General features: G+C 41.5%; 1 protein-coding gene across 1 annotated transcript; it reads left to right on the top strand.

Annotated features, from left to right (window-relative positions):
* The first annotated feature begins 327 nt into the window (after nucleotides 1-327).
* On the top strand, nucleotides 328-13987 carry asxl2 (ASXL transcriptional regulator 2). The gene is made up of 12 exons (XM_083885818.1): nucleotides 328-457; nucleotides 2071-2153; nucleotides 3148-3256; nucleotides 3534-3675; nucleotides 5607-5725; nucleotides 6311-6431; nucleotides 7099-7158; nucleotides 8087-8247; nucleotides 8397-8493; nucleotides 8611-8716; nucleotides 9020-9707; nucleotides 9963-13987. The coding sequence occupies exons 1-12, from the start codon at nucleotides 401-403 to the stop codon at nucleotides 11703-11705; spliced, it is 3486 nt and encodes a 1161-aa protein (XP_083741944.1). The 5' UTR covers nucleotides 328-400; the 3' UTR covers nucleotides 11706-13987.

The following is a 13987-nucleotide window of genomic DNA, read 5'->3' as shown; positions in this document are numbered from 1 at the left end:
GTGACGCCAAAAAAAAAAAGAAGTGTAAATAAAGCTTGCAGTGCTCTCTCTTGATCAGCCGCCTTATTTTTTCATCATGGAGCATTTGTGCATTTGCTTATACTCATGGAAATAAAAAAAAAACGACTAGACATGATCTTGGACCTGCCTACTGTGGTGTTTTCACCAGATCTGCAGTCCTCCTCCTCCTCTGATCCCGGCACATGAAATAAACACACACCAAATGTGTGTGGAGGGAAAACTTTCCAAATGACAGCTATGTACAGTAAGATGACGTTTCCTTCAGAGTCACGTGACTCTTTACAGTAAATCCAACATGGCAGATGGAGGGGATCTTACGCGGTAACTAAAGCAACATTTCACCCTGAAACGAGACTAACTCAACACTAAGACATCCGCAATGAGGGAGCGACAGAAGAGAAAGAAGGGGAGGACGTGGGCGGAAGCCGCAAAGACGGTATTCTGAGTTTCTTCTGCGCCGTTTGTTGTGGTTGTTTTCCTTGAACGCTCCCACTTGTACAACTGTGTTGATGAGTTCATGACCCGCTGGTGGAGACCAAATGTTGCGTTACTTTGCGCGAGGCCCTGTGTTGACGGCGAGACACGGCAGAGCCGCCGCTGTCAGTAGCTACTCAGAGCCCCGCTGGTTCTGTCACAGTTGAGGATTAAAAATCGCACCTAAAGCATTTCCACCCCCTACACAGCCACACTCTCACACACACACACCCCTCCCGTGTGTTGTGTCTGCCTGGACGGCGCGCGGCAGACTCGTCCGTCGCGGTGTCAAGTCGGAGAAAGTGGCCATGAAGTGGTCACGTCAGTGTTAGCCAGGTTAGCACCGCGCTAGCTAGTACTAACACGACTCAGTACGTCGACAAGTTTGTTTGGCACCAGTTGCAAGCACACCTGTGTGAACGGTATGAACGCAGCCCTACGGCACCACAACAGCCACATAACGGATAACGTAAATGATAGATATATGACATGTAAACGTGTAGTAAGATACAGAAACGAATGTCGCTAGCGCCGCAGCTTAGCAGCCTAGCTTAGCATGCTAATGAGCACGATATGTCAAAAACTCTCAGCAAGTGTCATGTTTGAAAGCATCACTGTCATCATTTTGTTAAACACAGTAAATGTTTTTGCGCAAATAACACAAAGAATATAAATGTCATATTTGTAAACATGTTGCTTTTCAATTTCACACTATTATGCACTTGTTTTCCAATGAAAAAACATAACAATTCGTTAAAGCCTTAACCCTCGTGTATCATTATGGACATTGTTGACAAATGTGTCCTTTTGATCTGGTCATCATTTTGGCTGTTTTAGTGCATATGTCATACATTTTTTCTAATATGAAACACTGAAAACAATTTACCATACTCTTAAGTCATGAGTGGACAACAATGTCCACTTTAAATGTTTGATTACTCACAAAAAGTTTGTTATTTTCTATGTAATGTTGGGTGGCTGTGGGATTAAGACATTGTCTTAATGACTTAAGATGTTAGTACATTTTAAATCTGATGCTAGTTTTAGCAGGGCTGAAATTCTTTTAAGAGATTTATGTAGGGGGGAAAAAACCAATTTGTATAGTTTTTATAGCTGTATTTTGGAAGTGGACATTTTTGTCCTTCATGACTTAAGAGGGTAATAAATAAACTGATGCCTGGGGGTTAAAAGTAGTAAATATGTATGTGAACCAATTGAATTGAATGGAAATATGACAGGAAATACTTTTTGTGTGTTATATGGAGCAACAAAACTCGAAAATATTTACATTTAAGAAGCTTTGTTCATTCATTTTATAATCGATTCGTCATTTCAGCCTTAATTATTAGTGGTGTTATTTGTGTGCATATTGCGGTATTTGTGCAGTGTCTCAGTCTAAAAGCCACAATGTGTGTAAAAGGTTTTTTGAACATGATTACTGTCCACATTATGTCATGCTGTCAAAAAGTATGAAAAATCAGACTTCAGCAGAAATGTACTTGAGGCTGCACAATGCACTTTTGTTTTGGACTGTATATTAATTCCATGTATCTGGATAATGTTTTGTTATTGTAGGTTTTGGAGAAATACCCAAACACACCTATGAGCCATAAAGAGATCCTGCAGGTGATCCAAAGAGAAAGACTTAAAGAAATAAGGTAATTCATCCCCCCCCCATAACTCTCTCTCTGCAAGGAGACATTTTCCCCTCAGTACTGCAGGATTCCCCCACAGTTATTGAACGCTCATTACTTTCCCCACACAGTCGCGATTATTCTTATTCAATCAATAATTGTTTCATCTCTTTTCGTTTCATTGTCACTGTTCTCATCCAGAAGGTAAGAAAAAGCTAGCCCCACCCCCCCATCACCACCACCACCACCACCGCCACCACCACTTACCTTAACAAACTCACTGTAATGCCACCCTGTTTGGTTGAAACATTTGCATGTTATTAACAATACCATGTCATAGTTTCAGTTGCATAAAGACACAGTGTCAGACTAATAAAGACACAGACTAATAATTTTATGTAAATGACCCAGAGACACCTGTTGCATAACATATCATGTTTTTTTCCCCCATAGAAGATGTTTAAACAAAATAAATCACATCATAAGATAAATAGTAGTGTATTCCATGAAATGGTAATGGCAATGAACATGTATTAAACAATTGGGCATAGTTTACCCAGCAGTAATTGTGAGTCTGTCTGTGTAGTGTAATTCCATTGAATGATGATTTTTCTAACTATTCGATTTTGTCTAATCTGTGTGTTTATACTCAATATTCACACATACAGTCAAATAAGTAACACAAAATAAATAAAGGTATTTTCACATCGTAGTTTTGTCTTTTATGCAACAGGTATTTTTCACGTCAGAAAAAAAGGATTACAATGACTTTAGATCAGTTTTATGCAACTGATTCCACATACGCTATAGAGCTGATTTCCCTTGCAGCTAAACTGATGTGAATCTGACCTGAACTCACACACGTCCTCCTGATGCATGATAGCAACATCTTCCCAGATATCAGACCAGCCTTTACCCTTCTTGCGTCTCTCTCTGTCTCTCCCGCTCTCTCTTTCGCCCAGCAGTCTCATTTTCTGGGGAACAGATGTGTAATTTGCATTTTTCTCTCATGATCCAGTGGAACTTCACCGCTGGCATGTCTGAACGCCATGCTGCACACTAACTCTCGCGGTGAGGAGGGAATCTTCTACAAAGTTCCTGGCAGAATGGGAGTCTACACGTTAAAGGTTAGTTAAACAAAACGTCGGATTTCATTGCTCGGCTGTTGAAAGCCGAAAACTGTGAGTGAGCTGACTGTGATGCAAATGTGGTTGTCTTGCTAATTAGTCATTTCGGTGTCAGCCCACAGGGAAATGTGTGTATTTTGATAAGAATGGTGTCATGATTTGATAACAAAAGAAAGAAATGGTTCAGAGTCGACAAAGCCTAAGTAATTTGCATTTATGACTGCTTTTACTTGTATTTACTTTCAATATGCCCTGTTTTGGGGTTTTTTCAATGCAGAAGGACATCTCAGATGTGACGAAGGAGCTGTCTGAAGACGGTTCTGAGGAGAGCAGTGACAATCTTTCCGACTCCTGTAGCACAGAAAACAACAGCAGTGCCGTCACTCAAGAGGGCAGGAGAGGAAGGTGGATGCGGAGAGGTATTGTACCCCATTTACACAGGATTTAATGTCTGTCAGATTATGTGATCCCTGGCATTTGGACTGGAATAATGTGACTGATTTTATATATTAGATTATTTAGTCTGTGAGCCAAGGTTGGTGTAGTGGTTAGCGCTCTTGCCTTTGCGGCAAGAAGACCCGGGTTTGGGCCTTTCTGCATGGAGTTTGCATGTTCTCCCCGCGTGTGCATGGGTTTTCTCCGGGTTCTCCGGGCCATGCAATATGAGGATTAGGTATATTGGACACTCTAAATTGACCATAGGAGTGAGAGTGAATGGTTGTCCCTGCGATGGACTGGCGAACTGGTGTCACACCGCCTTTCGCCCTATGTCAGCTGAGATTGGCACAGCACCCTTTGAGACACTCCTATGAGTTTAACTCTTACGACATGTGTATGTAATGCTCAAGCATGTCGTCAATATATCTGGTTTCATAGACCTGAAATGGTAGGACAAAGTCAGGTTTAACAGCAACATTAAGAGAGCCAGTGTCGAGCTATAATTTAATTTAAATAATTTAATGTTTCCTGTATTTTTCTGGATGTGTTCCAATATAGAAATGATTGAGAAATAATCACATCGTATGGTCATTGTGGCTTTGCTGAGGACTTTTGCACAGTACTGTATGACGAAGGGCATGTTATTGTCATATTTTTGTCAAATAACAAACTGAATTCAGCATGTTATACCCAAATTTGAGCTGACTCACAAGTCAGAAATTAATCAAGCATAACATTCAACTATTAAAACAATTTTTTCCTCTTCAGCAATGCAAGTAAATAACTTTAATTTGACACAAATCATTCAATTATAATAATGTGCTTTACTATTTGTTTTTTCAGGTTTTTTTTGGTGAAACAGTAGAGAGAGTTATGGTTTATTTAAAATGCAAGTCTGTATTTACATAATAGTTTACATTTCTGGTACTCTGTTCTCCGTGATCAGTGGCCTCATTAGTAGCGATACTGTGAGTGAGTTGCACAGCTCTGTTTATCTGATCATTTTTACTGGTTGTCGAGCTTTATTCTGGCTCCCAAAGTTGACACCCCCTTCTCAGCTGTTTTCAAAAGTCATTCCGGAAACACAGAAAACCAGCTGAAGTCGCGGTAGATGAGGCACGCTGAGAGAGAAAGTTGCTTCTCCACTTGGCAAACATTAATTACTCTGTCTGTATCATCAAAAAATACTCTGAGAGTCAAACATGATGATAGCAAAAGGTGGGTTTTTGTCTTTAAAGATGATGTTTACAATATTGTCTTTTACGTGCCAGCAGGGAATCTGTACATATTGATCGCGTTATAGCAGAGTTTGCTCTTTTGTGTAGCTGGGGCAGTCAAATCATAGCTTGTTTTTGTGAATTGCACTCCTGATTGTGCCTGATTGAAGTGCAGCATCTGTGAATGAGCCTTTCAGCAAGTGCCAATTATATTGTTTTTCCTCCGGCTGTGCTCTCAGTGACTCTCATTATTTTTCTCTGCCACTTGAATATTGCAAAGCGAGTGTTAAAACAGGAAGCTGCATTTTATCCGCTGCGACCCATGACCACTTCCTCATTATGCACCGGTTAGCTACTGGCAGGCAAGTGGGTGGAGAGCGGGCTCCTGTGTCGTTTTAAATGTGAATAAATCAATGCAAAGAGACACAAAGTCAAATGCAAATAATAGTGGAATTGTTATGGTATGTAGAACAGCTTTTGTTTCCAATCGACGGGGCGGAGTTGTTTTGAACAGTCTTACTATTGAGATGTTTCAGTAATGTGATATTTTTTACAAAAGGTAATGCAACCCGATGCTTTGAGCACTGTGTTGGTTTCAGTTTCGCCCCAAACAAAAGCGTGATGCGCTGAAGTCGGCACACCACCCCCAGGAAATGACTCTCGTAACATCTGTCGTGTGCTTTTGTGTTTCATAGTTCCCCCCAAGCTGCAGTCACAGCCGTCGTCTCCGCAGCCTCGATGTTCGTCTCCGTCTGTCCCCACCAGTAAACTCATCTCCCCCTCACAGAAACACAGCAAGAAAGCTTTGAAACAGGTACTTTTTGTGTTCCGTATGATTTTATTTACATGCGTTTCAAGCTGCGTCTTAGTGGAATTCGCGTATACTGTATGTGTACGTGCAGTCTGTGCCTAAGCACAAATCTCAAATGTTCAGACACATAAAATCCCTGCCACCCCACTGATACATTTTATTAATACACATGTATACATAACCCATTACCATGAGTTAATTCTGTCTATCATACTGGTTTTTTAAAACAATAAAGAACACCTGTAGCTGTTGTGTTAATGTTCTCTTAATTCACCTGCTCAAGCACTGTCCTATCGTTTTGGTTTGTGCCTTTTGTGTTTCATTTAATATGATTTAATTTGATTGTAATTCACTCCATCTGTGCTGGTCATTTATAATTGTGTCAAGATTTTTCCTCAAAAATAGACGGCTTATGCTTGTGTTATGCAACCTAAGATTATTTGCTGCATTGTTATTTAACCACCAAGTGGCTCTGGTGGGATTTGTTGCAGAGAAACAGAGGGTTACACATTTTCCCACTCTTTTCTTTCTTTTTTTCCCTTGCATACTGTTGGCTAATTGTTCCTTCATTGTTCTGCTTGTTTCCAGGCCTTGAAGCAGCAGCAGCAGAGAAACCAGCGCAGGCAGGGGGGGATGCCAACTGCCTCCAGTCCCAGACTGCTCCTAAAATCCATTAAAGATATGGCCGAAAACATTACTGCAAAGACTGGTAGATGGCAGCTATTACATTTTCATATGCATGAGGAACTGAATTGTCATGTTTATTGTATTCATGTTCATTGCGTTCATGACTGATGGTTGTTTTTGTTACTATAGGTTAATGAAAACAGAAAAAAACATATTCATCATCCAAACATATAATGTATGACATCACTCAACAGTTCTGTCCTTTAACACTAACAGGACAAAATCTTGTATTACTGACCATTTCCTTTGCATTTGTATTGCTGACTTTGACAACTCCAAATGTTTGTATTAAGTCATCAATTGTCTATACTTTTCTTCATGTCATGCACATGATGCAAAGTTACTGTGGCTTAAGTATCAAAAAGTTAGCTGTTTTGCTTGGTGGTACTATCTACAACTTAGTGTAATGTCTCCCTAAAATATTATATATTGATAATATATCATTTTCAAACAACTAGATAAACACACCTGAGCCTGTCTGTCATGGTCTGTTGTCAACTCCCTCTCCACTTTCAGCCATCTTTATTTTAAGGCATGTCCACTGCAGAGCCTCATTTTTCTTCTCCCCTGGTTGAGACATTTTTGAAATGGGTGTTGAGGCTTTTTTTTTATATAATACATTTCTAACATATATCACCTTGAAGTATCTTAGAGCATCTCTTCCTTCTCATCTTCTTCTTTCCAAACAGACCTTTGCCATCCAGTCGTACCCAGGAAGGTTTCGCCAAGGCCAGGTCGCATTCGTGCAGGTAAGTCAGGCATCTGCTTTACTTTCATAGCATGATTTGGAAATCATATGGGATCTACATTTTTCCTCATCATCAACAAATTGAATGGATCGATCCAAATCAAAACAATTATTAATTATGACCTAAAATCAAATAGATAATATTCTCTCTCTGACATCAATGTCAATTGCCCAAAAACATTTATTTTGTTGCTGTTAACCCAGATGACACTAGTTTATTTTTAAAGGTGCATTATGTAATAAATCTAAAGCAACTGGCCATAAAATCCTCCTAATATGTCACAGAGACTCAGGAATAATGTTCATATAACAAACTGAACTCACCAACAACAACAGTACAGCCAAAATATTTGCATTAAAAAAAATATTTTGCAGACTGCAAATCATGTTTATGTTTTGAAATCATGGTTTGGCATGTGGCGCCACCTACCGCCGTCTACCAATCATTGCAGTCAGTAGAGTCTCAGCTGCCGAGCAACCACGGGTTGCCAGTTACGTCAGAAAACTTCCAGGTCATAGTCATCTTCAGGGGGTAGTTTTAGAAAACTGGACTCGCTTGAGTCAAATTGAGGACCTCCCACCTGTGTTCCCAGAGCCTTCTTAAGTTCCTACAAGTCATTGAAGGGAATCCTTTCTAATAATGTGCAGGCCCAGGTCATTTCAGTTCAAGAACTAAAGAAGCCTCATGATTGATTGGTCAATCATGAGTGGTTATCGGAAGAGCAACATTATCATTTTCTTATGAAGCTGTTTAAAAGTCACAGGCAAACGTACACGTGCCTGCTTGTTTGTGTCCAGTTGGAGTCAAATGCATTATCTCGTAGAGCAACATAGAACACGCCTTCATTTATGAATAAATGATTCAAGATATCAGCCGCACAACTGAGACCTTGCATTATATCACATGTTTGTTTTGTTTTGTATCGCAGGGCAGATAAAACGCACCAAGTGCAAAATAGACGTGGAGACTCCAGACTCTATTTTGGTCAACACCAACCTGCGGGCGATCATCAACAAGCACACCTTCTCAGTCCTGCCCTCAGACTGTCAGCAGAGACTGGTCAAACTTCTGCCTGAAGTTGACCGGCAGGTGACTCAAAAATTACATCTACTTTTCATGTTTCCTTTGCATTATACAGTACTAACTGTATGAAGAGTAATATTGATGTCTTAATTCAATATATCACATTTTTATGTATTGTGTATAAATCAGTGTAACATTGCACTCTCTCTCCCCAGGCCTGCATGGACGGTCTTCTCAAGGTCACAAGTTCTGCCTTAAACAATGAGTTCTTCACGTCAGCTGCACAGTCTTGGAAGGAGAGGCTGTCTGAGGGTAAGCGTAACTGCTTCCGAGTGATAATAAAGACATTCACTTGACATTTTAAGACCATTTTTATCACCAAGATTTACAAGTTTAATTTCATGTTTTTTATTACTTTTTCCTTTATAGGGGAATTCACCCCTGAATTGCAGCTGCGGATGCGTCAAGAAATTGAGAAGGAAAAGAAAGTTGAACAGTGGAAGGAGGCCTTCTTTGAAAATTATTACGGCGAAAAGTAGGTTCTCCTCCGTGGTTGATAATCTGGATAATTGGGGTCACCTGTACAATTCTTTTGTGTTTTCCATCAAAAGTCACACTTTTATTCATCAAAAGAGTTGCAGAATGAAAGAACCAGCAAAACTGTTTTCAGCTGTGCTAACATAATTGCACAAGGGTTTTCTAGTCATCCAATAGCCTTCTAAAGCTATTAGCAAACACAATGTACCATTGGAACACTGGAAATGGGCCTCTATACACCTATGTACATGTTCCATTATCCACATATCCACATTACTCATCTACTTTCCTCTTCTTATAGTTCTGGGCTCAGCTATGAGGAATCCAAAGAGTTGACAAAGGCTGATCTGAATCAGACGTCTGCCAAGCCTAAGTCTCCCCCTCATCAGACGGTACCTGCCGCTCAAGCACCAGAGGAAACCAGGGGCAAAAAAGATAGCAGCCAGGCTGATATTACTGCTAAAGAGAAGAAGCAAACACGGACAGCTTCACCGCAGCCTCTCAAGGCTGAAAAAGAGCTCGTGCCCACCATGGAGCCCATGAAGACGAGGCGCTCGCAACAAGCCGAGGATCGCAGGTTGAGCGCAACAGCGCGGACTGAGCCGCCACCTGCTGTGGAAACACCAGAGGTGGAGAAACGGACTGAGCCGAATGCTGTAGCAGGTTCGCCCCCTGAGAAGGAAGTGAAGGTGGAGAAACCTGAGCTTAAGAAGAGCCCTCTACCAAAGGCGAGTTCAGATCTAAAAGAGGATCAGACGCCGCCTGTGGTTAAGCCTGCTGTGAGCGAAGAGGTCATCTCTGAGCCTGGTGTCCCCTCAGAGCCTCTGAAAAGGAAATCCCTCAGTGAGACAGAGGGTGACCTGACACCAGAGAAAAGGCCACGCATTTCCTCAGTCTCCTCAGTGTCTTCAGTCTCCTCTGTTTCCCCCTCAGCATCGTCTATATCCAGCCCTTCGACACCAACCAATCAGAAGGTTCCGCCACTAAAGGTAGGGCAGTTATACCCCCATTTCCACTGGTCAAAAACCCGGATTAATCCCAGTTTTGAATGTTTTTTGTTCAGCATTCTCTTCAAGGCTAAATCACTAACTCAGGTTTTACCTTAGTCTGCTCCATTTGGCATCAGAATGAACATGCTAATTTCTTCCTCGTTTCCTCTGTTTTTGAGATGCACCATTTCCTCAGGATGTTTCTCATTCGCTATCTAGAAATAATTCTCTAACATTCTCTTTCTTACTCTGCAGATCCCAGTGTCACGAATTCTCCCTGTTCCCATTTCACCTGGCCAAGTCTCCCCCAGGACCCCGCTCCCCGCTCCGCTCAGCAGCCCGGGCCGCACCGGTGCTCGTACTTTGGCTGACATCAAAGCCAAAGCACAGCTCGCCCGAGCACAGCGAGCAGCAGCTGCCGCAATTTCAGCGATGTCTAAGGGAGCAGTGCCAGGCCCGGGACCAGGAGGAGGCATCGGTGAGCAGACAAAGCCATCACCCAGCCCAACATCACCGCACACACCAACCAGGTTACCAACCACCAGCAGCAGCAATCAAAGCAGCACACCTCATTCTCAAGCAGTGAACTCCTCCTTTGGGTCTCAGACATTTCATTCAATCAAACCTGATGATGCACAGAAAGGTCATTTTACTGATGCTCTTCAAAATAAATCAAACTCCTCAGCGACATCTTCAGCTCTGCAGACACAGGTAAAGTTACAGGAAAACCCATCTCCATGTGGATCGTCAACCAGGAACAGCTCATGTATCCCAGCAAACAACCCACTGGTCACTCAGCTTCTGCAGGGCAAAGAGGTTCCACTGGAACAAATCCTCCCGAAACCACTTTCCAAGCTGGAGGTGAAGATGTCACACTCGCCCTCTGGTAGCAAGGGCAAGATGTCGCACTCTGCTGAGCACAGGGCCGACAGGCACATGTCCCATCAGCTCCACGCAGCAGGACGAGCTGGAATCTTTTCAGAATACTCCAGAAATCACAGAGAAGCTCCTAACAAGGACACCCAAGAACAGATCCTACAGGCTCTTATGCAGAGGAAAGTCCAGCAGAGCCAGCCTTATGGAGTTTTAGGGCCTCAGCACTCTCAGCTGAAAGTCCATCAACTGATGCATACAGAAAATCATCAGGACCGCTCCAGGATTTGTGTTGGTTTTTTGGGCCGTAAGCGGATACCCAGGCCTGCCATGACAGGACATTACCTACTAAATGTGTCCACATATGGCAGAGGAACAGAGAATAAAAGGCTGCTCCAGTCTGTAATCCCCAACACGTGTTTAAAAAGGGAAAGTATAGAAGGAGAGGAGGCAGTTAAGGAGGAAGACAACGTTTTCTACCCCATTTCTGGGCTTAAAACGGAGCAGCAAGGATACTCGTCAACCAAGTCTGATGACGCAGCGGGCTTTCAGCATTGCTCCAGCGTGAAAACTGAACCTGAATCAGAGGACAATGATAACAAAAGCACCGGCGCAACAGCCAAAGACACCATCGCTTTTTCTCTGTCACACCGAAGGCACCTCCAACTCTGCAATAGTAATCAAGGGAACTCTGAGCCATATCTTCCCCAAGTGGACCCCAGTCACCAGCGGCCGCCTGCCTTTCAAACCCAGAGGACGCTCGATAATCAGGTGGCGCCGTGCTTCGGCGGCACCATCAGCATGTCCGTACCTCACACTTTGAACCGCGGCATTGCGGGCACCGGTTCCTCAGCGTCCTCATCGGAGGCTGAAGGAGGCGGCAGCGTCATGTCGTTCTCGGTGACCGTCACCACCATACCCGCCAATCACTCGTTAGACCACGGCAGCCGGGACGAGCCGTCCCCTGAGCAGTCTTTTATCGAAGGCTCCAACATGGAGGACGTCCAGTCGAAATGCTACTGCCGACTCAAGGCGATGATCATGTGCAAAGGGTGCGGCGCCTTTTGCCACGACGACTGCATCGGCCCCTCCAAACTGTGCGTCTCGTGTTTAGTGGTACGATGATAATCCCGGGAGGCCGTGGCTGGTTTGATTTGTTTTGAAGCAGCAGGGATCGTTCAGGATCCATACAGAAACGGAATGAAGCACGTTGGTGTCATGTGGTCACTGTCGGTAGAGAGGCGAGGATTTACACTGGATGGTCTTTTGTTTCGTCTGAGAAAAGTTGTACTGTGCAATTTTTTTGGGGGAGGGTAGAAAAGTCAATCAGATTAGTAGTTTGTCAGATGTGTGACAAATATCAAATCTGGCAATGTTTGCACTCGGCTAGGATTAGTGTTATATATTTTTTAAATATATATATATATGTGTATATGTGTGTGTGTGAGTGTAGTTTTTAAAAAAGGAGGGAAAAATGAATGTTGCTATTTTTGTAGAATAATGACTGTTGTGTTTTTAGACTCACACTTTGTATTATTGGGCCTAATCAATCGTGATTTAAAGGCAAAAAAAGAAAGGGCGCTATTGATAATCATTAGTTGTAAAGTACCTCCTATTTGGCATTTATGCACGCATGGCAGGGAAGTGCATAAATGCATAAACTATTTTATATATATATATGTAAAACAAAACTTATTTCTGAACACACACAGATTTAGGCACTAGAAAATAATATGTATAGTTTTAGAGATTAGTAAAGAAATGTATAAAAAAACACACAATCAACTTGTACTCAACTGTGTGCAGCACTTACTTTAAAACACAGAGACGAGGAGAATCACTTTATATAAGAATTGTTATGTGTGCTTGTTTTTGTTTGGCTGAATCTGATCTTTTCCATTCCAGGCTAAGGTCAAACGTCATCTCCTAGTACGCGAGCCTGCGCTTTCTGTTCAAAAACGCCGGTTTGTAGATATCGTCTCTGTCTCTGGTGTGGCTTTCCTTGTGCGTGCACGTCCGTATGAATACATCAGCAGAGGTAAAATTAAGTTAGTGTATATATTTGCTCGTATATGCTTATAAGCTTTCGATGTAGAGAAAAATTTGTTTTATTTTATTTGTGCAGTACACTTTGTTTGAGCATATCCAGCTGTTTATTATCAAATGATTTTTAGCTGTGGGGGAAAACAAAAAAATATATAGAGAAGAACAGTAATCTGTGCTAAAACGCTAAATGCTTTATCATGTGATGATTCAGCGTTGGTTGATACACGTTTTTGACTGATTATAAAAGGCAGGCGAATCACTAGATAACGGCCTTTTTTTATTGTACACAGTCTCTGTGTTAATGTGGTATAAGCTATTATAAGCACAACCAGCACATTTGTGGTGTAAACACAGACACGCTTTATGATTATTATGACACATTAAAATGTAAAACAGGCCAGTGTCAAGTGTTTCCCCTGCCGTGCTCGTGATTAGAAATTGCATTGAAAATGTATCATTTATAAACCCAGAGGTGTACAGGAGGCCTGTGTTATAGCAATCACTCCCACAGTAATATGCCAAAGTCACCTTTTTAAAATAATAATAATAATAATAGTAATAATCAAAAGTTGTTTTTATTATCCGACTAGTTAAAGTAATATATTTTAATTAATATATTTTAATATAAAAAAATCTATTTGCTAATTGTTTGTGACAAATCAACAGGGTATTTACTATAATAATAATAATATATTGGCTTTTTTTTTTATTAGTCCTTTAATTTCGTTCAAACTGGACAGACCGACAAACAGAGAATAATTTTGTAATTCAAATCAACACAGTTATCGGACATTTTTATACATTTTTTTCATACAGATTGTCCACCGTTTGTATCCGTGTCCATATTTGTGTGTCATTGTGAAACAAAAAAAAACACACAACCCAAGTCAGTGAGTGGATTCATTCCAAGGGAACTTTTCAAACGTGTGTAGAAGGATGTGTTGTTGTGTCGTGTGGGAAATCGCTTTTTTCAAGATTTTAGAAAACTGGAGAAAGAGAGCGAGGTTTCCACAGATTTAGTCTTTTGTCATTTCACTAAAGTCGTTTGATTGTGACGACACACACAAAGTTTGATTCACCCCACTTAAATATGATATCTTATCTCGTCCGTTGAACGTGACGGTAGAATACTGTTTTAGAACACTGAGGTTTGAGGACTGCACTGGAAAAAGAAGTTGGCAAATTTTTACGCTCAAAATGTGAGAACTGTGTGTTTTTAGAGGAGCAGCTCACGTAGAACCTTTTCACGGGCGCCGTTTCACTGCCGTTTTTGTTTTTTAAAATTGTCACGTTTTGTCACTTTTAACACACCGATGTCATTTTGTCTCCATTTAATCTCTGGGTGAATGTAATATAGTAAT

This window comes from Microchirus variegatus (assembly GCF_963457635.1).
Source record: "Microchirus variegatus genome assembly, chromosome: 2".
NCBI classification, from domain to species: Eukaryota; Metazoa; Chordata; class Actinopteri; order Pleuronectiformes; family Soleidae; genus Microchirus; species Microchirus variegatus.
Note: the sequence above shows the minus strand (reverse complement) of the source record. Positions and strands in the feature narration are given on the sequence as shown.

Bases quoted from the DNA above. Each gene is read 5' to 3' on its own strand.
- asxl2 (XM_083885818.1), top strand. From the start codon at position 401: ATGAGGGAGCGACAGAAGAGAAAGAAGGGGAGGACGTGGGCGGAAGCC. The intron at 3,676-5,606 runs GTATTGTACCCC...TGTGTTTCATAG, and splicing joins AGGAAGGTGGATGCGGAGAG to TTCCCCCCAAGCTGCAGTCA. The intron at 6,432-7,098 runs GTAGATGGCAGC...CTTTCCAAACAG, and splicing joins AAACATTACTGCAAAGACTG to ACCTTTGCCATCCAGTCGTA.